Source organism: Colletotrichum aenigma (assembly GCF_013390185.1).
Source record: "Colletotrichum aenigma strain Cg56 chromosome Unknown KSG_Cg56_contig10, whole genome shotgun sequence".
Classification (NCBI taxonomy): domain Eukaryota; kingdom Fungi; phylum Ascomycota; class Sordariomycetes; order Glomerellales; family Glomerellaceae; genus Colletotrichum; species Colletotrichum aenigma.
Genome location: NW_023500916.1, coordinates 3,938,005 through 3,960,720, shown reverse-complemented (window position 1 = coordinate 3,960,720; position 22,716 = coordinate 3,938,005). Strand labels below are relative to the sequence as shown.

Below are 22,716 nucleotides of genomic sequence, written 5' to 3'. Positions count from 1 at the left end.
TACAGTACATGATGCATATTCCTTCAGTACCTTATCCGATGCTCAATACATACGTTTCCTGCATTCAGTTTCGACTCAGAATGCCGCTGGACCTTCTCCATCGAAGAAGACCTCATCAAGGACACTCAACATGACTTTCATGCCCTCCCACTGCTCCGTCACACTACCACGAATCTGCTCTGGTGGCAATACGAACCCGAAATCACCAGTGTCCCGCAACTCGATCAAGTATGACCATTGAGCTTTGCCAACGGCGTAAGCATAGTCGAAGCTTGCTCCAGTCGTAGGATACAGAGTCGCGCAACTTGGGCCATACGTGAAGGTGACACCCTCAACCTCCCGAATGGCATCCGAGGCTAGCTGAGCAAGCTTGATGTGCTGGCCAAGAGTATCAATGTAGTAGGTGCAGTTGTAGCCGACGGGGGTCAGAAAGTACTGGCTGTAGCTGTGCCAGTCGATGTAGAGTTTCAGCCCACTTGTGTCTCGCAAAGTGTCCACAAGCTTGTGCAATCCTTCCATCTCCGGGGTGTCGCCTGCCTCGATGCCTTTGTATGTTTGAGAACAAGGGTCCGTAGAAGCCCCAAGAGGATTAGCATCCCATTTGTACGGCCAATTGCGGTTGATGTCGCGACCATAACACGTCGAGTTGGTTGAGGTTGGGGCTGGTTGGCGATTCTTCCGCCACAATCGTTCCGTTGTCTGAGTGTACACAAATCCATCCTGTCGAGGTGTCAGATCACAGACTGCTTCATTTGAGCTTGAGATTTCCTACCGGGTTGACAAACGGGAACACCCAAAAGTCATAATTATCCACGAAAGCAGTCGTGGTGTTGTCAACGCCATATCCCTGGATTAATTGCAACGTGAGATACTCCACAACCTGTCGTCCATGACCTTAGCATTTCCACGGTGGCTTTTTGGCGCGTTAGCTTACCGGCGCTACTATCCATTCTCTGGCATGGACAGTACCGTGCCAAAGCACGGCCGGTTTTCCCGGTCCGTCCGAACCCCAGAAGTGAATGCCAAAGATGTCTCTGCCTTCGAAAGAAGTCCCCGACGAGACTATCTCCGAGTTATTAGGAAAGGCATCGTGGAGTGCCTCGAAGTATGCCTTATGGTCGTCATAAGGGTGGTAGCTGTCGTACCACTCGAGATCGTCGATTTGTCTCTTCCAGGTGGTCCCTGTAGCTGACTCGGAGGCAATTGATACTGCCAAGTTCTCGTGCATCACATGGTATTCAAGACCCAAAGTTTGAAGCCTTTCGATCTGGTTTGGCGCAATAGCGATGTCGATGTGCTTGTTCACTACCGTGTTCCACTCATCATACTTGATGGATGACAACTTGTCCAGAACGGCAGCTGAAATAGCGCCTGTCATGACGCGAAGTACTTGGTAGCCATCGTAGGAGACTGGACTGCTCGCCGACACCAAACCACCAATTAAGGCGAACAAGGCGAGAGGATGCATAATCATTGAGCTGTAACAAGAAGACTGCAGAGATGGAGAAACCAAGACCTCTGTGCTTCGGACGTATGGTCTGGGTTTATCTATGTCCATTCATGCGAGCGACATTCTCTGCATTTCGGCGTCATCGCAACCCAAGAAAGCTTCACAAATGCGTGCTCCGATGTGTCCCCTCAATATTTGGAGAACGTTGCACTCAACTCTCTTGGATTACGTTTGCGCCTTCCGAATCAATTTTAGATAGCACTTGGCAGGCTTGGCATGCCTTATCATTGAGTTCGTGCCAGTAATATTTTCCTCCGTTTCTAAATGCCGATATTGCGATTAGGCAGTGCAACTGACATTATATGTTCCGCCTACGATCCTGACATGCCTTGAAATCTGGGCGTAAGCGTCGTTACATCTAAGATCGTTCATTGAGTAGACGACGTCATTTAACAAAAACAAAGGTCACCTCATGGATTGCTCTTCCATTGTACTTGGTGGATTCTAGGCAGAGGTCAAGCATGTCATAGAAGATAACAAGTCACTTCGGGATATCTTGAGCGAATAATTGACACACTGCAACACGAAGCATCAAAGCGATGGCTTCTTCATCTTTCGATGCATCCCTCTAAGATCCAGTCATGATAGGCTATGGTGTTTGGGCACCCTTTGGTTCCTAAGAGGTGAGGTTTTGTTGTCACATCTTCTGAAATAGTTCTTTGACGGTGATGACCAGATCAAAGAAGCCATGCATCATGTTTTGACTACCGACGCATCGAAAGTCGCATTCGCAAAGGGCTTGCCTGTTCCCCGACCTTTGTCCCCAAAATCTGCGGGAATCTTCAAGAGCTTTCAAAGCCAATGGCTTCCATCGTCCTTCGTATCAAGGGTTTATTGACTCAAGACTAGTGACCAGCGGGCTGCGTCTGGGCTTGTCTGGGCTTGTCTGTAATTGACTGGAAGAACTTCCACGCAGAATCTCTGAGACGCAACGACGCAGTACCATTTCGATTTTGAGCTACCGTCTCCCCCAGGTCCCATTGCTGGAACTTCTCGATTATCTTTAAAACTTGCACTTGGGCTCATGAGTCTCGCAAATCTCCATACAGCAACCCAGACACGCCGACCACAACTTTCGATCCATTCCTTGTTGTGATTGCAAATATGTCTTCAGATTCGGGCACGATGTATTCAGCAGCTTCCGACGACGAGAGCAGTCATCATGGGAGTCACGGTATATCTCATACGGAGCTAGCTGATATTGTGGCTCAGATGGATCATCTCAACCTGGACCCAAAACAGCAAGGCCGTGACGAGGTCCTGTCAAGCCCTCTTCTCACAGTGCCCGTCATCAATACTTCCCCTCCTTCGCAATGCGGTCTCTTCGGTATAAGCCTCTCCGAGGATTCGCTCGCCACTGGGGTCACCAGAGTGGACTCCAGGATCTTTCACAACGTAGCCTGTCCCTCAAGCGTCTTCATTTGCGGTAGTCAAGGTTCCGGAAAGAGCAACACGCTTGCATGCCTTTTGGAGAACTGCTTGCTCTCTAGCTACTTGGGCAAGTTGACTCTCCCCCTCACTGGAATTATCTTCCACTATGACAGCTTCGTGTCGGACTCGGGTGGTCTCCCGTGCGAGGCGGCTTTTCTTGCATCCAACAAGGACGTTTCAGTCAGGGTATTGTGTGCCCCTACTAACGTTCGCACCATCGAGGTAATCATAGAATCTTATGATCCACTATGGCAGCTTTGTTTTCTAACCAACGTCTTGGCAGAGAATCTACAGCGGCATTTCAAATCTCAAGATTGAGCCTTTGAGGCTCAGCGACCGAGACCTCAACACCAAGCGCATGAATGACCTAATGGCAGTTGGAGAGGGCACCATGCCACTGTACATGCACGTCATCAACCGGATCTTGCGAGAGATGCGCATTGAGCAGCAGAATCTTGGCGTCCCTTTCAAGTACAAAACCTTCAAGAAGCGTTTGAGCGAGGCGGACTTGACCCCAGCACAGAGAAGTCCATTGAGTCAGCGCCTCGATACCCTTGAAAGCTTCATGTTGGGAGGCACGGGTAAGGTTACCAAGACTAGTATCGACTGGACGCCTAAGGTAATCATCACTCTTCATGATTGACGGCACTATTCCCTTCTTCATATGGCTAATGATTTGTCGCAGTCGGGTCAACTGACCGTCGTCGATTTGTCTTGCCCGTGTGTTACGCCAGAGCTGGCCTGCTCTCTATTCAACATCTGCCTGTCCCTCTTCCTGGAGCAGCAATCTCCCGTTGGAAAGGTGGTTGCTCTTGACGAGGCGCACAAGTACATGAAGGAATCCGATGAGAGTCAGACTCTCACCAACTCATTGCTGGAAACCATCCGCCTGCAGCGCCATCTTGGCGTCCGAGTGTTCATCTCAACTCAAGAGCCCACGGTTTCTACCAAGCTTCTCGACCTGTGTTCCATGACGATTGTACATCGATTCACCTCACCTGACTGGCTTCGGACCTTACGCCAACACTTGGCTGGTGTCTCTTCCATGTCGGTGATGATGGCCGGTGAGGAGGAGTCAAGTCATGCAGTTGCGCCCATCGCAGTGGGAACAAAAGATCCTGCGTTGGAGCTCTTTGGTATGATCGTGTCGTTGCGCACTGGACAGGCACTTGTATTTGCTCCGAGCACGGTTCTCGGCTTACGGAATGAGCGGAATGTAGTTGTCCTGCAGCGACTGGCTCATCGGGCTCTTCGTGTCAAGGTTCGGTCCCGCCTGACCAAAGACGGGGGAAAGACTGTCATGGCCTGAGTTTTGCATGAGGTTTGCAGTTTACCTTGTCCACTGTAGCGAGAGATGCCATGTTGATCACGTTTTGGGAAGCGGGGCTTGGGGATGCGGCTAGAATAAGTTCAACATCCAGATTTATTATTCATGAGACAAAGTTCGAGTTTTGCAGTCTAAGCAGGCATATGACGATATTCTGATACTTGAGCAAGCATCGGCCGAAAACCTATGAATGTTATTGTTTTCGTTCGTCATGACCATTGGCGTCATTAACACGTATGCTCTGAAATGGCGTCCCCCGGGAAGGCAGGGCTCCCATTAACTGAGCCGGCTTGCAGACTGGTAGCTACACCATAGAACACCATCTTCATTGCGGATACCCAGGTCTGAGATAAATGGTCAGCAACCGTCGCTATGGTACAGCATGGAACATAGGTGCATGTCAACTGACTGAGGTTGATGGTCGTTCTCTTCAAGTTGCAGTAACACTGCATGATAAACTTGTCTCCCTCCGTGTCTATAATTTGGCAGCCATTGCAGTCGTAATCGAATCCACCGCTGTCTTTGTTAGCACTCCATTGTAGTACGTTCCGTGAGAAAGAAATTGGACTTACTTTTGCATCCACGCCAGATCGCCGTTCAGGTTTCCAAGGCATTTGTCGAGTTCCATCCTGTTGGCAACTTTGTCCCCCGATTTGGGGTGGCAATTCGCATAGAGGTCGACGTAAAAGCTGCCATCTCTTCCTCCCCGGTTGACTTTTAGTTCAATGTTTTCGCAAGTTCGCTTGAACCAGTGGCCTTTAGGATCGCCTGGAACTGCAGCAACGGCGACGGTCAATGTAGCGATGATGGAAGTCAACTTCATGTTGGTAGTATGAACGAGGTGGAACCAGGAAGGATGTGATTTTCTGGGACAGTGTGCCAGTGTCCAGGACTGACACTAAGGCATAGCGTGCAAGTGGGAGATTTCAACCAATAAAGTCTACGAGCCCTTGGTTGTAATCTTTGTCTAGAGTCCAGAGTAAGCAATGGGAATGGGGAGAGTCAGGGTCTCGAGTATCACGAGGTGAACAAACCCGCGCATCAGTGTTTATTGTCACTGGCTTTACCCAAACACCACCATTTGTGACCGTCCATTGAGGGTGGAAGTCAAGCAATAAGCGAAATACGGCTCGCTGACATCATGGCGCTGTGTCTACTCGGTCATTTATCCACCAACCTGCAGACTCGATGCATCATGTGTCCTACTCAAGGCTCAGCTACCTTTGTCCCAGCCTTGGAGTTTGCCGCCATTCCCTGATACGAGACCCAACAGTGAAGATTGTGCAACCAACAAAGTGACCGAAACAATCATTACCCGCTGCCAAACTAGAGCGCTGACCTTCTGCTCCATCTCCACAAACAAGCACGAACGCTGTTCTTGTAGCGAGGGAAGCAGCTGCACAAACACAAGCTTACATCTCTCTTCCGAACATCGGTTTTCACATCAAAACCAATGCGCAAAAGTTGTGTGACGTCAATCCACCACCGTCGAATCGCGAATATGTACGCCGCGTTGGCAGCGATAAATGAATCCACGCAGTTTGCTAGCCGGCGAGAAGTTTGGGAATGCGGACGCCGCCATAATGAGCAATATCGAAGATCTTGCGAAAGATTGCACAACAAAAGACATATTTGAGTCGATTGACACATTCATTAGAATAGGTAGACATGTTCGGTCATCGTCATGCCGCCAGCATCAAGCACATGTTGACGGGGTCGGCTAAAGTCCGGGCACATGAACCACGGTGGCGATGATGGCGAAAACGAGTCATTTTCAGACCGCCAATCGCTCGGCAAAAATGGAGCCGAAGGGGGAAAACAGACTCCTGTCGGTGTCTCCCTTGCGGACGGCGCCGTCTCTTCGCGGCGGTCTGTTTCAGTCAAAGAAACATGGACCAAAAGATGACAAAACAAGACGCAGCCAATGATGGGTCAATTTGAGAACTGTCCCAGACACGTGTTGAAAGGAAACGACGGGACGCGGTTATCGGAGGGCCGTGCGAAGCCTTTTCTTGTCTCTCTTGTTATCTTACGTCTTAATTACTCACTCACAGAAACTCACAGCTGACGGTCTGACAGACAGGCAGCCTCACCGAAACTAGGAGCACACAAAATGTCGACTTTCCGGGGGCGACTTGCACTCCGTTCTCGAGTGGATCTCACATGCGCCCCTTCCAGTGTATCCGGGGTAAATCGAGATGACACCGATGAATACTATGGAGAAGCGGCCAGTGACATTTCCTCTGCAGTGAGTGACTGACACGCCGGGCCACTGGCGCGGGAGCACAAGCCACGTCGACACACAAAAAGTGCAGTCTGGGCCCCAGGATAGGGCAGCCAAAAATTTTCACGATACCCTCATTTGGGAAAGCGGGTCTCCGTCCCCGTCCCCCCCGTCCCGCCATCCGTGTCTAGGCCATATCTCTCGTGTGCTTGCCCAAAAGGGTGCGAATAATGCGTAGGTAATGAATAAGCTAAACCACCGTCCACCTAGCGCGTGATGGCTTTTTCTTCTCCCAACTCGTGAATCTCATCTTATCCACTCCCGACAACTCATCATCCATCCACATCACCACCACCGCCAACACCAGCGCGACGGCACTGGAGACGGGCCACACAAATGAGGCCGGCCGCACACCCCGCGCCGCCATCGAGCAGCCTCCCACCGCTGCGGACTCTCGACACCCTCACCGAGTCTGACATCACCGCCGCCCTCCACTCCCTCTCGACAATCTACTGCTCACTGCCCGTCTCCGTCGCCTTCCAGCTCAACCCGGACCACAAATTGCCTCACCATGCCTCGCCCGCAGTCGACTCCGGTTACGTATCCGAGACCGACGACGACCATGAAGAGGTCGACGGCGTAGACCACCACATCGCCGCCCTCCGCGTCGACGCCTTCGAACGCAGCTTCGTCGAGCGCTGGCTGACCGGCTTCATCGCCCGCGCCGAGACCCTCTCCTGCTTTGAGTCCGAGGAAGCCTGCCAGCTCGCCTTGGACCAGGCCTCCTGCGTCCTTGAGTCCTTTTTTGCGCCTGCGGAGGACAATGAGGCCGAGGATGAGAAGGACCAGGACTACACGCGCGACTTTTCCTTTGAGCTTTCGCTTCCCGAGAAAGAGAGCCGCGTCCCCGTCACTGTGCGCCTCAACGACCGGCTTGCAGGCACGAACTCCGCCGACCCTGATGATGTCGGCCTGCAAAGCTGGGGTGCATCCATCGTGCTCTCGGACTTGATGTGCGCGGACCCGGCCCGCTTCGGCCTGACTCAACCCAGTCTCGGCTCGTCGCCGCGCATCATCGAACTCGGCGCCGGCACGGGTCTGGTCAGCTTGGTGCTCGGGAACATGCTGCCTCACCTCGGCGCGCCAGAGTCAACCATCGTCGCGACCGACTACCACCCAGCAGTGCTCGAGAATCTCAAGGCCAATGTTGCCATCAACTCTCCTTCGGCGGCGAAGGCAAGCCTCATCCAGACGACGACTCTGGATTGGTCTGCGCCTGACCTGCGCGCACCCCTGGATACCCCGGCGGAGATACTCATTGCCACGGATGTCATCTATGCTCCGGAGCACGCGACGTGGTTGAGAGATTGCGCGACGCAGCTACTCGCATCGGGCGGGGTTTTCTGGCTGCTGGTGACTGTTCGCCGGAACGGCAAGTTCAACGGGGTCAGCGACACGGTGGAGGGCGCGTTTACGGCGAGTGATCGCCCGCGCGGTGAGGATGGCAAGCAGCTGACCATCTTGTATAACGAAATCATTGAGAAGCGCAAGGAGGTCGGGCGTGGCGACGAGAGCGGCTACAAGCTTCTGAGGATCGGATGGGCTTAGACTAGACACAATTATAGAGGCGGGCATAGCATAGACACGAGGCACGAGACACCACATTAGACAGACGTAGACCATAGAACCTGCAAAGACCATAGAAGGCACATCGAATCCCTTTCGGTAGGGGACAATTGGGAAATCGTAATTCCACAACTTTCAAGTCAACATGCTCAATGAGGTGCCATGTGCCTATTCAATATCCATGTATTTCTGTTTTCATACGTATACGAGTGAGAAGGGATCCGAAACGCCAAATAAGGTATGCTTGCTAGGGAATCGCGAGGCTATGCCTGAAGAGCCTCTAAAGAAAGGAAACAAAGATAGAAACAACAGGTATGAAGTGGCCTGGCATCCATAACCACGGCCCGTGTGCGTTTGCCTCGCCAACCCTCATTTACTCCAATCCTCTGAACCTCCTGTTAAACTCCTCCACCGCGACAGCCACCATCTTGTACAGGAAGGCACGCCCGCTCTCGTCGCCGACGGGGATGAATGGACCATTTGTGCCGCCTCTGAGGGTTAGGCTCAGGCCCGTTCGCTCCTTTGCGATTGTCTGAACGTCCTTGAGAGGCACGTCCCACTCTGATGTCAGACGCCGGCTGCGAATAAGCAGAATCCGGGCGTACGTGACCATGACCACCATGTCTTCGCGAGGCAGCTCAAGGTGTGCAATGTAGTTCTCGTTGAAGTACTTTCCGTTGTCGACTTGCTTCAGCCAGGACTGGCCGAGAGCTTCACGGGCATTGTACGGGCGCACGATGCCGTCAGACGGCACGAAGCGCGCAGGGCGAACACGGTCGAGTTCTGAGCCATCAAAGACGGTCGTCGTGTTTCGAATACCCTCAGAAACGTTCGAGGCCATGTCCAAGACGCCAATAGCGGGCTTGGTTGCAAATCCAACGACTCCCTTGCCGATACCCTTGAAGAATCCGAGCGCTCCCTCCTGCTCCGCGCCTTCGAGCGGCTTGCGCACCAGGCCACCAACTCCGGATGCAGCACTTGTGAAAAGGGAGTTTGCACCTGTGGTGACACCGTATAGGGCGTGCTTGGGGCGGTTTCGGGCGCGGGTGATGCGGCGTCGATCTTGGAATTGCTTGTCGAGGGTTGCAGCTGCGAGACCCTTGGACAGACTGCCGGTGAACTTGGAAAAGGAATCAGAGAAGCCATAAACAGACTTCTTCACCAGTGATGCAGCACCCTTGGCAACGCCGATTCCGAAGTCTTCGGGCTTGTCCGACAGGATGAGTCCTTGGTAGGGCTCGTAAAAGACATCAGTCAATCCTGAGCTGATGTTGTTGAACAGGCCCACAGGGTTACCCAGGAAGTCGGCAGAGCCTAGAATCTTGTGGATTTGGTAGAGCACCTCCTGACTGTAGTGATTCGAGATGTTTTGGGTTAGAGCAGGAACCGACACTCGAACATTGTCAAGCATAAGAGCATTGAGACGAATGGGTGCATCGTTGACGTTTCCGATAGCCATCGTCATGACATTGAGGAAGAACATCAATGGGTTGCGCGACGATGTCTTGTCTTCGGCATTGACACGCTCCGTGCGCATGAAGGAGAGGTCGAGTTGCATGGGCTGGATGTTCAGTAACTCGAAGTAGATATCCTGGCCAGATTGTTGCTGATTCGGCTCCGGAATGTCGAGCTCTTCGTCGCAGAGCTTGCCCTCCTCATTGCTGTCAGACCATGCAGCTCCAGGAATGTTTGAAAAGTCAAGAACAGCATAGACGAAATCCTCATCCAGTTCAATCGTCATCTGCTGCATCAAAACGGTGGCATATTTGATGTACAGCACACCATAGGAATCATCCTTCACGCGGGTGACCATGGCGTGAATCGAGGGGTGCGCGTCGACTTCTTGAGCTCTCTTCGGGACGACGCTAGGGTACAGGATCATCGGGAACAGGCCGCCGTAAAGCTGATTATCGATCTGAATCCACTTCACTGAGAAGCTGACCGTCTGAGTGAGCGGCGCGTCATGGTAGCGAAGGGAGACATCTCTGAAGGTGACGTAGGCGAGCTCCTTCAGCTGCGAATTGATGAGTGAGATTCCGATACCCGAAAGCTTCAGCTGGGCTCGGAATGTCGCAGTCGTCTCCTGATCCTTGACCTCGAATCCATCGGTGCTGGTACGAGCGCCAGACTTGGACTTTTGCCTGTAAAGACTCTTGGATTGTCGGAAGTTGGACAGGATCAAAGTCTGAGTCGGACCGTCGGCGGCGACATTGATGTCGATAATCTTCTGCTGCCCAGACGCAGAGGTGAACTTCATTGGAATCTGATTACCGATCTCAGCCAGCTTGACGTGTCGCTCCTTGCCATTGACGTTGATGATGATCTCGCGGAACTTGGCGGCAGGGAAATCCCAAGCGTAAGGCATGATGCTGCGCGGAGGCAAACGGTACTTGATGGGTCTCCACCCGGATCTGTCCTCAACGCCATCATCCTCCAGGCTAGGGTTCGCTTGGTAAAAGGTGAACTCGGTGTCACTCTCATTCCTCATCTGGTAGGGCCAATTCTTGGTCTCCATGCTGAGATGCAAGAAGACTGTGGCTCCCTCCATCAAGATTTCGGCGCGGATCAGTCGTTGCCTCTGCCCTGCCTTCGCGATCTTGATGTGGGTCGTGCCAATGTCAGAGATGTTGAAAGGAGAAGTCCACTGGTTATTCATCCCGGGATGGCAGAGGGAGAGTTGCTTGACGGCAGTCTTCTGCATGAAGTGCAGAGGCTGGTGCGCGCCAGGTTTGAGAGTCATGAATCCCGATGAGCTAGACTCTCTGACATTGATCTCCTCGCCAAGCTTGTTTTCCAGGACGAATCGCGGTGCCAGGGTGACAACCTTGGTCATCTTGTACTTGCCCTCACCCGCCTCAGTGGTGATTCCGATGTGTACTTCAGTGTTTCGAGAAGGAGAGGGTAACACCACCTCGGTTGTACTGCCAATAGCGTCGAAGCTCTGCGGCTTGCTCCATTCCGAGTCGGCAATCTGCAACAGCGTGCGGTTCCTATGGTCGTCGTTGCCGAAGGAAAACATAAACGGCGTTGCCTTGGGGCGGTCTCTTTCAGACCTGTTGTAGGACAACGTGGATTGGCCTGCGGCTGGTCGAGCTCCTTGCAAGAACCCCTTTGCGCGAATCTGCATGTCCAGGCCAGTCTTGTTCAGGATGATGTAGGGGCTGTAGACCGTTACTCGGAATGCACCTCCACTGTTGGGAATCTTGTGGTAGTGCAGTTTCAGGTTGAGTTGGAGGCCATCGGAATCCTTGCAGAGAAGCTTGTCTTCCTTTTTGAAATCGTCCGACTGCCCAGAGTTGATAATGGCAAAGTCGCTGGGCTTGAATACAGTGTCTTGCATGTCGACGCTGAGAAGAAGAAGATGGGAAAGCTCAACGACGTGTACCGGACTAAGGCCACCCTTGCGAAGGAAGTTTGCCCAGTCTTTCTTGGTGTTCTTGTCGTAGATGCGGTACTTGAAGTCGTACGGCAACAAGTTCTCGAGGATCACTGGTGGCGACAACTTGATGCGCATGTAAGGATAGTTCCTGTAGGGTCATTAGAAGAGTGATGTAAGGAGTGTCTTGAGAACTTACTTGGTCAATGGGTTGGATCTGTCAAATGTAGCGTTCAGTTGGAAGTAGAAGGGATCTCCGTTTTCGCCCTTGCAGACCATCGTTCTTGTAGGTCGCTTCAACAAGTCTCGCCACCAAAGGGTCTCCGACGACCAAGCATAGCCAAATCCGGAGTCGGGACGCACAAGGAGGGACTTGAGGAATGCGGCTCCGACGGGCGCCGGCCGGCTTTCGCCTGGGGCAATCTTTTCGATCTTGAGGAGATGCCCCTCTTGTGCGTCGTAGACACCCAATTCAACGGGAATTTGGGTCTCGTTCTCCACGACAAGAGGTGATCGAAGGGTGACATACTTGACGTTGTCCTTGCCAAGGGTAACTTCAACAAGGAGACGATGCAAGATGTTGTCAGTCTTGGGTTTGAGACCGTAGATTGCCTCTCCCTCGCGGTTCAACCTGACGTTTTTGACTGGGTCGAAGCCACTGCCTTCTAGGTGGATGCCGACACTACCGGTGCTGCTCTCGGATGAGAGATTCTCACGCATTTTCTCCCAAGGCTCGAAGCTCCATGGTACCTCTTGACCGTCTTCTAGACGGGCCGTCATATTGTCGTCCGTAGTCGAGCTCTTTGACTGCACCACCACATCAAATCCAGTGTAGTTCCTAATTCGATACGGCGCATCGACGCCGCGCGGCTTGCCAAGGACGTCCTCGTCTTTGCTGAGGAAAGCAAAGGATTTGGACGCCAAAGCGATGGTGGCGGTTGTCAAAGTAACATCAAAGACCTTCTTGGAGGCGACATCAATGGACATTAGACCAGACTGAGCATCCTTGGCCATTCCGATACCAACTTGCCAGGGTTCAAGAAGTGGCTCCCATGCGGACTTGGAGAAGTTGTAGACGTTCGTGTATAAGTCGATAGCAGTCTCAGCCTTGAGATTTGAAGACCAGTCTTCGGCCGTGGCGGTGAAGTTCTTGATTCCAAGATCGAGGATAGGAAGTTCGTGAACGTCGCCTATAAGGACAACGCGAATCCCTTCAATTGTCGCAGACAGCTCTTCGTGCCGCTTGGGTGGCTGCTGGACCGCCGTTCCGTGAGGATCACTGTTCGCTTGTCTAGCCTGAGATGCTGCAATCTTTTGCGTCTGTGTCTTCGACATCATGGTCTTGTTCGCAATGGTTGACGGTCCCTTGCCGCTGGCTGTTCGCTGCTTAAGACCAGCTTGGCGTAGCTGTCTCGCCTTCTCATCTGCGGCCGATGACGACGACTTCGGGTCTTTCGGTTGCTGGTCAGAGAGCTCTGTGGCTTTGCTGGCAATCTGGAGTGCGAGTAGGATATCTCGGAGAGACAGACGAAGAATCAACGGCTCAATGTCAGCATGGATGCTAGTGATGTTCGGCTTCGAGCTATCCATGGACATTTGGACGGAAAAGTCATCGATAATCCGAAGTCGGGAATCCTCAAAGCGGTCCATGCGGCAGAGGAACATGCCAATCTCGGATACTTGGAATGTCAAGGCATGCTGTTGGGACAACAGGACTTGCTTGGTGCCAAGAACGATGGCCTCGGAGCTCGAGCTGAGAGGGTTGGCGATCAGGATGACTTGAGCGTCGACGATGTTTACCCTGTAGGCGATGCTCATGGTGGTCTGGGGTTTCTCGTCTCCGCCATCTTGGGTCTCCTCCTGTTCGTTCTTGCTGCTCTTCTGCGATCGGGCCTTTGACCAAGTAACCTGCATCGAGTCTGCGTCCGCATCGGACTCGTCAGGAGTGTCGATCAATAACGACTCATCGTCGACAATCGAAGGTTCCTCGGGCTGTAGACCAACCATGACGAAGTTCTGGATAGCGAAGAGATAGTCGAGGGCGAAGATGATTCGGGGGCTGTCGATAGTAACGATGGCGATGAGGTTCCTGTCCTGTCCGCCAGACATTGTGATGCTCGCCATGAGCTGCTGCACCTCCTTGTTGGACGATGTCATGATTCGCCGGAACTTATTAGTGTCCCTCGGGCGGCTGTCATAGATGGTGAACGAGTGGATAAGGAACTCGCCCTCAAGAGACCCGTCATTAAGCATCCGCGTCTTCATTTTGGTGACGTCCAGGGAAAAGCGCGACAGGCTGGCATCTTCAAGCTTGCCGACTGGCTTTTCGTCAGGCGCCAAAATCAGCTCCATACCAATAGTGTTGACTTGGAAGACCAGGTCAAGCTTCGTCCATGTTTTGTCTTTGGGTGAAAGTTCAGGCCCGAGGTCAACTAGTTGCTGCTCATCGCCCTTGCTCTTATCAATTGGCATTGACTTCGCCCTTTGAAGAGTGTCTTTGTCTACCTCGCGCTCGGCTTCTTGGTTCTGCTCGTCGGTATCGCCGGCAAACGCCGCCGGAACGGACTTGGAGATCTCCATCAAGAAGCGGAGTTGATACTGTGTGAGTTTGAGATTGAAATCAGACATGCTGCCCTCAATTTCCAGTTCGGGGCGCTTCGTGCCGTATTGATGCTCCGCGTACGTGACGTTGAAGCCCAAATCAACCTTGTCAATCAGCTCCAGCTCTTCGGAGAGATCTCCCGGGTAGTTGAAGTCAGAAGTGAGGCGGATGTTTCGGATACCAGCGTTGATCTTGGTTGCTATTTGGGAGTTCTCGGAGTCATCCAAAGGAGCGAACTTGTTTTGTGCATAAATCTCTCCCAAGTATGCAGTGACAACGTCACGCTTGGGCTGGCCGTGGTTAACCACACGAGGGAAGACCACGATTGGAGTCTTGACAACCACATCGTACTTGAATCTGGACGTGCTCTGTTGGATTTGGTTGGCCTGGTTTGCGGCGGCTTGACGAGCAGCATTGTAGATGGCTTGCATCTTGCCAAACTTGACCAAAAACTGGATGATCTTCCTGAATGGCTCTTCAAGGAAGTTCAGCTTCACTGATCCAGCCCGAAGATAGACCGACGAGTCATATCCAGGGTACGCCTTCTTGTTGGTAGCGTCGAAGGTCTCGTATCTGAAATCAGCCAGTTCGTCACCTTGGATGGAGATGAGTTGCCTCAAGTTAGACCCCTCGGATACGCCTTGGTTAATGTCGTCGACCAAGTTGAGGTTGCCCAGCTTGGCATTCACCCGCATTGTCTTGCCCAAGAGGAAAACCCCGACGTCGGCGTGGTTGAAAGACAACGTAGCCAAGCGAATTCCGTCATTGTTGAGGATCAGCCGGATACTCTTAAGGTCCACCTTGACCCTGATCGAGCCTGAATTTGCAGGTGCATCCTCAGGGGGGCTGTCGATTGCGATCTCGACATCTTCCTCGCTGTCATCCTCCGAATCGGAAATTGCCTTCTGCTCTTGAGGCGTTGCCGCTTCGTTGTTGTTACCGGTGAATGTTGCCAAGATGAAGTCCAACAGAGTCAAGAGCGTTTTCCGAGTCACGACTAGATTGATGGTGGAGATCGCAGCTGTGACGTTCGTCTCCACGCCTTCGTACACTGGCATGAACTCTGGTGAAAGGCGATTAACCTTTGTGAATTTCACACTAACGAGACTGCGGTTCTGCTCGTGATCATCAGGGTCCCCTGATGACACGATCGACTTGAACTCCGCCGAGGGATTGTCGACGAAATCATCGATAGTGACCGACCCAAGAGACACTTCAGCTGACATGTCGTATGGTCGCAGGTAGAACAGAAGATCAAAGTTTTCGGCGACAAGCTCGACAAGTAGCGCGTCGGGCTTCTTTTTGTCTGGGTCACTACGGTATAGAGAGCCCTTGAGGGTATCGACCTTGAACTTGAACTCGAAAGAGCGCTGCTGTAGCTTGAGCTGTTCCTTATTGTCTCGGCCGCCGTCGGCATCCTCGAACTCATCACTGTCTTCGTCATCGTCGTCAATCACAATCGCAGTCTGTTGCTGCATGAAGGGGAATTGTGCTGATTTGCGGCGGGAAGACTCTTTACGAGAGCGAGATCGAGTCGATGCGGTGCTCAAGCCACGAGGTCTAGTCGTCACAGCGGAGCTCTGTGAGTCTTTGATCTGCTCCGGTTGATCGTTATCCTGGTTGAACTTGGGGATGGCGACGTCAATGATCCGCATCAAGTTCTTGTACTTGGTATCCGACACGGTTGCGTGCAGTAGCGGCAAGTGGCCGGACACCTTGAGCTTGGTCAAGTTTGGAGCCTTGGGGAGGATAGAAGTTTCAACCACAAAGTCGACATTGATGCGCTCCACCACATGGAGATGTTGTGTGTCATCTTTCTCGGCTAGCTGAGCCTTTGTAACCTCGATGGATGGTCCTATCAGTACCTGAGTGGAGGAGAGCTTGACCAAGAATTTGTCGTACATGACGGACTCCAACCGCTTGAAGTCTTCGTCCGTGTATGATTGTCGCTGTTTGGATTGGATCTGCTTCATGGTGTTTTGATCAACCAGTTCGCTGTTGACGCTGATGTGACCGGCATCCAGAATCAGACAAGTGGACTCCTTGACGTTAATGCTGACTGGTACGATAATGAGAGGGGCCTGAAGGTCGAGCTGGGCGTTGATGGTCTTGTGTTCCTCGAGGGCGAACTCAAGACCAGCCCGTGTCTGCTCCCTGAAGGTTTCTACCGTGGCACCGGCGGTCTCCATGAGGGCGGTGATGGACTCCATGTGCCTCTCTGGAGGTCTGAAGAAGTCGGCAACGCCAACCACGAAGTTCGGGTTCCACACAATCTCCAAAGGTTTGAGAGAGCCGGACAGTGCTATGTCGCCCTCCTTATCGATAGGGTTCTGTTCAACCTCGAAGTGGAAGAAGGGTTCATCCTCGTTGTCCTCCAACTCTTCAATGGTCAGCTGTTTGTGCTCGTGGACTTCAGGTGCATCCTTGACGCGAACAATCTCGGGGAAGAGGGAGTCGGGAGTGGTGCCATCGTTGACACGGAGGCCACCCAGGCTGACGTCGGCAAGGAAAGAGTCGGGGCGTTGTAAGACCTTGGCCTTGAACACGTCGAAGTGAAGACTAAGGAGGTCACTTCTTTTGCCATTGTGGCTTTTCTTGAGAGTGAAGCTTCCTGTGCTCAGCCATGCTTCAACCTGCATCTTGACGGTGTCTCGAGGTACGTCAACGGATTCGGCGATAGCTGTCTTCTCGTCCCAATCGATAGCGTCGTAAAGCTCTTTGCGTTGCTCCTCTGTGATCTGCGTGTTCTCGTCGTCGTTCTGAGGTTCCGGTTGCTTCGCGCCGCCACCCCAGACCCAGGACACCCAGCCTTGTTGTTGTTGCTTAGAGGGCTGTTTTTTTAGGGCTTCAGCGTTCTCCTTTTTGAGTTGGTTTCGTGCCAAGGATCGCCAGAACCGCAAGTCTTCGTAGTCGAGCTTCCACTCGAGTTTGGTAATGTCGTCGCCTTCTTGCGAGGACAGCTGTTGCTGCTGTTTCCTCTTCTTGAACAGCTCGATGTAGCGCTTGCGATCGTCGCGCCGTTCGCGGAAGTAGTCCCATGACCACCTGCGGTTCTTCTCGTGAATCTTGCTGAGCACCGCATCTCCGGCGAACTTGAGCCATGCTCTGGGATCCTCCTTTGGTGTGACGCCCTTTGGCTGGAACTTCTTGTATTCCTGGTGTCGGATGAAGTAATGGAAGAGGTCCACCATCATCAGGCCATCACGGTATTGGTCGTCATCGATGACCAGGCCGATCTCCTCGAATAGCAAGCTTGCCTTGGCTTTGGGTACGTGAATGTCACCCGTCTTGTCGAGAACTATCTTAGCCTTTCCGTTGACAGGACGTAGGATGAATTGGTGGTTGAGCTTCGTATCCTCTGTCGACCCAATCAAGCTCTTAAACTTGCTAACCATCTCGTCGTGGGGCATGGGCTCGTCGTCGTCGGTGGTGATCTCTCGTCCCGGGCCAAGCAGCTCTGTGTCTGTGTTCCAGTAGACAGCAAGGGCGCCGAGGGTGGCGAGCTTGTGGGTGCTCTTGGTGGAATCTTGGATGAAGGTTGGTTTCCACTCGCCGTTGGTACTGATCGCGCTGAACTCCTCCAGCGTGACACCAAGAGCAAAGGGGTGGCCAGGTGCAGAGATGGAGTCTTCGTATCTGATGTGGATGTTCTTGACCGTGACTTGCAGGTTGTCGACGATCTTGGTGACCAGGCTCTGCGTGAAGCTCTGGCTCTTTTGCTGCTCCTCTTGGCTCATGCCCTCTTGTGATCTCTCTTTGAGGAGTTCGGCCGAGTCGAGTTTCTCCATCTTGATTCTCTGTTTTCTGCGCTCCTCCTCGTCCTCATCGTAGGCAGCTTCCTCCCTTGGAGAGGCAAGCAGGAAGACATCTTCGATAAAGACCTTGACGGGGGCTCCACGGAGGTTGGACCACGGGATGATGAGGGTCAACTCGCCGAGGTGGCCTTCCATGACATTGATGGGAAGCTTCAGCTGGTCGAGGGCCTCCCTCCGCAGCTCGAGGTTCCTGAGCTTGACATCGCCAGACCAGATACCGACCTTGAGCTGTGCTGGGTCGAAGTTCTTGACGTACATGCCCAGAAACCTGTTGAGCAGGCCGGCAACGAGTCCCTCCAACATGGTGTATGTATGGCGCCGTGACCCTGGCGAGGGAAACTCAGTGTTGGGTATCTATCGTGGTGCCGCCGTTAGAGGCATGGATAGGGAGGGAGAGCGTCGGAGGGCCGTAGAGCTCGATCGGGGCAGGCGGGTCAGGTCCGGAGGGGCTCTGCGGGCATGAAAGGATAGTCGGATTCGGGATATGGGAGACGGGGGTCGTGAATCAGGTCGTAGTCGTGATAATATTGGGCTGGGTATCTTTTTTTTTTTTCTCCGAGGGACAGGTAATGTCGACGGTGGCTCGTCGATGGGGCGTGCTGCCGTGTGCCGCTCGCCGTGTCTCCGGAGGTGGGATGACAACTAAGCGAAAGTTGCCAAGTCGAGGAACTGTATAACGTCGACCTCGACAAGGACAGATTTGTCGGCAGGTATGTTGCGTGCGATGTTGGGGCTGGAAGGCAACGAGCGACAGGGTTGGGGTTTGGTGTCGAGCTGGGTGCTTGTGCATGATGACGCTGCCTGATTCTCGATTCTCCCCCGCAGTGCAGTGCCAAAAACAGGCCGCCAGCTTGGCCCAGACTGTGGCGCTCGAAGCGTTGAGCCACGGTGGGGTAGGTCTACTGCAGCTTTGCTGGAAGCAGTTAGCGCCGCGGGGCACGTACTCTTGTCGGCTGGGAAGGGGCACATGAGGCGGCTGCAAGTAGGCCTCACAACTTCCTCGAACAATTTTCCAAAATCGACCAAAGACGCCGTCATATAATCCAACACTCATATTGAATTGTAAGATTTTTCGATGATTTTACCGACCACCCCGCGGCGAGCAGTGGCAGCTAAACATTCCCACCAGGCAGCAGACTGGAGAAGCTTGGGCTATTCTCTACTAATGTCACACCCACCCCGGCAGCTGTTCGTCCAATGCGGAGCCTCTGGCCCGGGCGTGGACATGGGCCAGGTCTCCACATTACGTCACCACGACCAGCGCGAATCCAGAGCTCCCAGCCAGGTGCGCACCTCCATCGCTGCAGCAGTAGCAGCAGCAGTAGCAGGAGCAGTAGCAGCTGTGTTCCGGCTGCCCTGTGATACCGGATGGGCTGGGCCAGGCCTGGCTGGATGGCTGGATGGCTGGACCACCTAATTAGATCGGCCTTGATCGAAAAGCAGAGGGGAAAGCTGCTGTTGCTGCCCTGCTTCTGCCGTGCCAGTTATCCGATGGGCGGGACTTGCCTTACATCAATGTGAAGCAATCGGCAGCTACCCTGCCGGGCCTTGGTCTAGAGACGAGACACTCAAATAAATTCCTTCTTCACTGCTTGGCTCGTCATTTCCCCAAAACCTGCACCAGCGACTGAACACGTTTTTTATCCGCTGTTAGAAGCAATTGCCCAATTGACAGACATCCGGGTACACGATCAACGCGTTCGACCTTCCAAGACTCTCACTTTCCTCTTCTATCGCTCCTGAAAGAACCGACCACCTTCACGATGCTTCGCTCCTCGCGACAGCTTTTGCGTCTGGCCCCGCGCTCAGCGGCGGCTCCTTCAGCAGCTTCTCCCGCCTCCTTCTCCACGAGAGCCTCGCCCTCTGCTCTTCAAAGCTCCAGGAGGCCTTCGGTGGCTCTCCAAGCCCGGCTCTCCCCGCTGTCACTCGTTGCCCGCTACACAAACTCTCCGTATGACAAGATCGACAAGAAAGCCGAGGCAGAGATAGCAAAGAAGAAGCTCGAATCGGATCCGGAGCACGTCTCGACCGAGTCCTCAACGCGCCATGTCTTTGAGCCTGCGCCTGCCAATCCCGAGCGCGACCAGGATCTCCAAAAGGGATTGAAAGAGGAATTGGTGCGTCCACATCCGCGATCCATCAGTTTCAACCACTGACAAAGGTCTTCCAGAACATCGTCAAAGACACTTTTAACTTGAGCGAAGTTCCCAGGGAACCGTATGCTCTTGGTCTGGCTGGCACCCTGCCCTACCTGGCAACTTCGTTGAGCACCATGTATCTCAGCTGGGATATCAATCTTGAGTGGCCGTCGACTTCGACCTTTGCAAACAACATCTACATGAACCAGGAGTCTGCGCAGTACTGGCTCAGCTTGCTTGAGCCCATTCAACTTGGCTACGGAGCCATCATCATCTCCTTCCTCGGCGCTGTTCACTGGGTAAGCCCAAGCGCACCACCCCAATATTGGAGCAGAAAGATTAACCAAGTTGCAGGGAATGGAATACTCCGAAAAGACCCCTTCGGCGACTCGTACAAAGTTCCGCTACGGCATGGGTGTTCTCGCTCCCATGCTCGCCTGGCCGACTCTCCTCATGCCGATCGAATATGCCCTAACTGCCCAATTCGGTGCATTCACCTTCCTCTATCTCGCAGACACTCGTGCGAAGAACAGGGGCTGGACCCCGCAGTGGTACGGAACATACCGCTTCATCTTGACTGCCATAGTTGGTGTCTCTATCTTCATCAGCTTGGTTGGCCGCACCAAGATTGGAAACGCTCAGCCTCACATTGGTCAAGAACTTGCCGAGAGCAAACACTGGGCCAAGACCGACAAGTCCCGCGATTGGGACAAGTTGGAGGAGGAGGAGCGTGAGAGGATCAAGAAGGAGAAGGAGGAAAAGAAGAAGAAGGAAGAGAAGAAGGCTAAGAAGGGCGGCAAGAGCAAGAAGGAGGAAAAGGGCGCTGAGAAGAAGGACGACTCGGACGAAAAAAAGGACGACTCTGAAGAGGATGAGTCAAACTCTGAGTCGGAGTCCAAGGATGAGTCCAAGGATGGCTCCGAGGACGAGAAGAGCGACGAAGGCAAGGATGAGAAGAAGGAGAAGTCCAAGGGCAAAGAAGAGAAGTCTAGTGGCGAAGAGGATGACAGCAAGGATGAGAAGAAGGATACTGAGAAGGAAGACAAGAAGGACGAGGCCAAGGGCGAGAAGAAGGACAAGGACGACAAGGAGGGCAAGAAGGAGAAGAAGGAGTAAGGCTCCCGCGTAGTAGCAGGGAGGTTATTCCCTTTGTCAGCATGTACCGAGCGACATTTCAGCAAGTCATTTTCACCGATTGGGTCCGGCGTCAAGATCGCGATCATATGAGCTACTAGCAAGCCATTTATCATGTTATCGTTGTTTTCCCAATTGCGTATGCTTCTGCTGTCTGATACGCTCCAACCCAAATGGCCCATCACCATGGTTGAGTTGATGCTGAACCGTCTTAGAGGATGACCTACCTACGTGGTTTGGGTAAAGTCGGGAAGGCGTCCCACCAAACCTACGCCCTCGCGATGCCCTTAAACCTGGCAGACGAGTACCTGCGACGTATGGTATGGCCAACTGGCCAGATGGCGTAGGCTTTCATCGCCAGGACCTTGAGGCTCAAGAAGTTGCATATATGAATCAATCGTCTGTTAGTTGATGATCCAAAACTGGCGAGTTGAAGCCAAACCCCATCGTCGACAACCACGTAATCTGAGCAAGTTTCAACAAAAGCCCATCAACCGAAACAAGCACTCGGAGACCCCGACGCACTGGCTCTCCTCAACATCTCCCCAGCCTGCCATTTCAATCTTTACCCCGGACTCTGCAGCCGACGCGCGGCTGATGTTGGACACGTCGAAACAGTGACAGGCCTCCGGCTGGCAGGAGCGCGTCCGAGCACCGGACATCCGACTCTGCGAGGCGGCCAGCGCATTGGGAGGACAACTCAGCAAACGGTGCTATCCTGATCCTGAGAACCTAGAAACGGTGGAAGGAATGAGGAAGCTGAAGGCGACAATGGGAGACCTGGCAGGCTTCGTGAACTCTGCATCTGCCGTCCCTTCCGACGGCGAAACGGAGCCCGCCGGTGCGTCCACGTCCCCACTCCTCCGCTCGCCGACCCTCCACTCCTCCGATCCGCCCGATCCGTCCATCGGGCCCACTTGCGAAGCCATCCAGCTCCGAGGCTCGCCGACCATTAATACAGCGTGATATCCCCCGACCGAACTTTCCGGCTGCACTAAGAACATGGAGAAACCAAGGAATGAAGGCATGTCCAAAGGCCCCACCGCACCGTTTTTTTGTAATCCTGCCTCAAAATTCCCACTCCAGTTTGTCGTCGATTGCGCCGATTAGATTCGGCACGGATTCCACAGAAGGTTCTGGGGTTTCAAAGCACTGCGCGAGGCACGGTCTCGGCGGGTATTCCATCGTCTTGCGCTGCAGACGAACCTGAAGAATGCATTAACGCTGCCTGTCTCCCAGCCACGGAGCACCTGGTCCGAGTTCGTCGCAGCTTTTTCCGTGCCTACTCTACTTGTTGCGTCCCCCACGATCCAGCTGCTATTTTCATGATGGCGAGGCAAAGTCTTAGTTAGAGTGCAGAGAAGCATCGTGCCGCCTCGTCCTGGCAATGCAATTTACCCCCCCCCCCCCCCCCAGCCCAGTGCCCCTCTCCGGAATGCGCTCCGATCGGCGTCAGCACCAGCGAAAGGCTTCCAGCACCGCCTACCGCCGTCTAATTCCTCCAAATCATCACGAGACGGGGTTACCTCCTCT

At 53.3% G+C, this 22,716-nt stretch overlaps 6 protein-coding genes across 6 annotated transcripts; 3 read left to right on the top strand and 3 right to left on the bottom strand.

Moving 5' to 3' along the window:
• Positions 1 to 75: 75 nt before the first annotated feature.
• CGCA056_v014916 (Metallocarboxypeptidase A-like protein) lies at positions 76 to 1,468 on the bottom strand (the record flags this gene model as incomplete). Its single annotated transcript, XM_037330158.1, has 3 exons — positions 76 to 720; positions 773 to 880; positions 935 to 1,468. 3 exons carry the CDS (start codon positions 1,466 to 1,468, stop codon positions 76 to 78), a joined length of 1,287 nt encoding a protein of 428 aa, XP_037172052.1.
• Positions 1,469 to 2,614: 1,146 nt separating this feature from the next.
• Positions 2,615 to 4,250, top strand: CGCA056_v014915 (uncharacterized protein; the record flags this gene model as incomplete). The annotated part of the gene is made up of 3 exons (XM_037330157.1): positions 2,615 to 3,163; positions 3,225 to 3,560; positions 3,627 to 4,250. 3 exons carry the CDS (start codon positions 2,615 to 2,617, stop codon positions 4,248 to 4,250), a joined length of 1,509 nt encoding a protein of 502 aa, XP_037172051.1.
• Positions 4,251 to 4,544: 294 nt separating this feature from the next.
• On the bottom strand, positions 4,545 to 5,091 carry CGCA056_v014914 (uncharacterized protein; the record flags this gene model as incomplete). Its single annotated transcript, XM_037330156.1, has 3 exons — positions 4,545 to 4,612; positions 4,678 to 4,784; positions 4,841 to 5,091. 3 exons carry the CDS (start codon positions 5,089 to 5,091, stop codon positions 4,545 to 4,547), a joined length of 426 nt encoding a protein of 141 aa, XP_037172244.1.
• Positions 5,092 to 6,888: 1,797 nt separating this feature from the next.
• Positions 6,889 to 8,100, top strand: EFM2-0 (Protein-lysine N-methyltransferase EFM2; the record flags this gene model as incomplete). Its single annotated transcript, XM_037330155.1, has 1 exon — positions 6,889 to 8,100. The coding sequence occupies one exon, from the start codon at positions 6,889 to 6,891 to the stop codon at positions 8,098 to 8,100; it is 1,212 nt and encodes a 403-aa protein (XP_037172057.1).
• A 391-nt stretch (positions 8,101 to 8,491) lies between these two features.
• VPS13 (Vacuolar protein sorting-associated protein 13) lies at positions 8,492 to 18,214 on the bottom strand (the record flags this gene model as incomplete). The annotated part of the gene is made up of 2 exons (XM_037330154.1): positions 8,492 to 11,645; positions 11,694 to 18,214. 2 exons carry the CDS (start codon positions 18,212 to 18,214, stop codon positions 8,492 to 8,494), a joined length of 9,675 nt encoding a protein of 3,224 aa, XP_037172056.1.
• A 1,460-nt stretch (positions 18,215 to 19,674) lies between these two features.
• CGCA056_v014911 (uncharacterized protein) lies at positions 19,675 to 21,165 on the top strand (the record flags this gene model as incomplete). The annotated part of the gene is made up of 3 exons (XM_037330153.1): positions 19,675 to 20,028; positions 20,082 to 20,348; positions 20,404 to 21,165. 3 exons carry the CDS (start codon positions 19,675 to 19,677, stop codon positions 21,163 to 21,165), a joined length of 1,383 nt encoding a protein of 460 aa, XP_037172055.1.
• Positions 21,166 to 22,716: the final 1,551 nt, after the last annotated feature.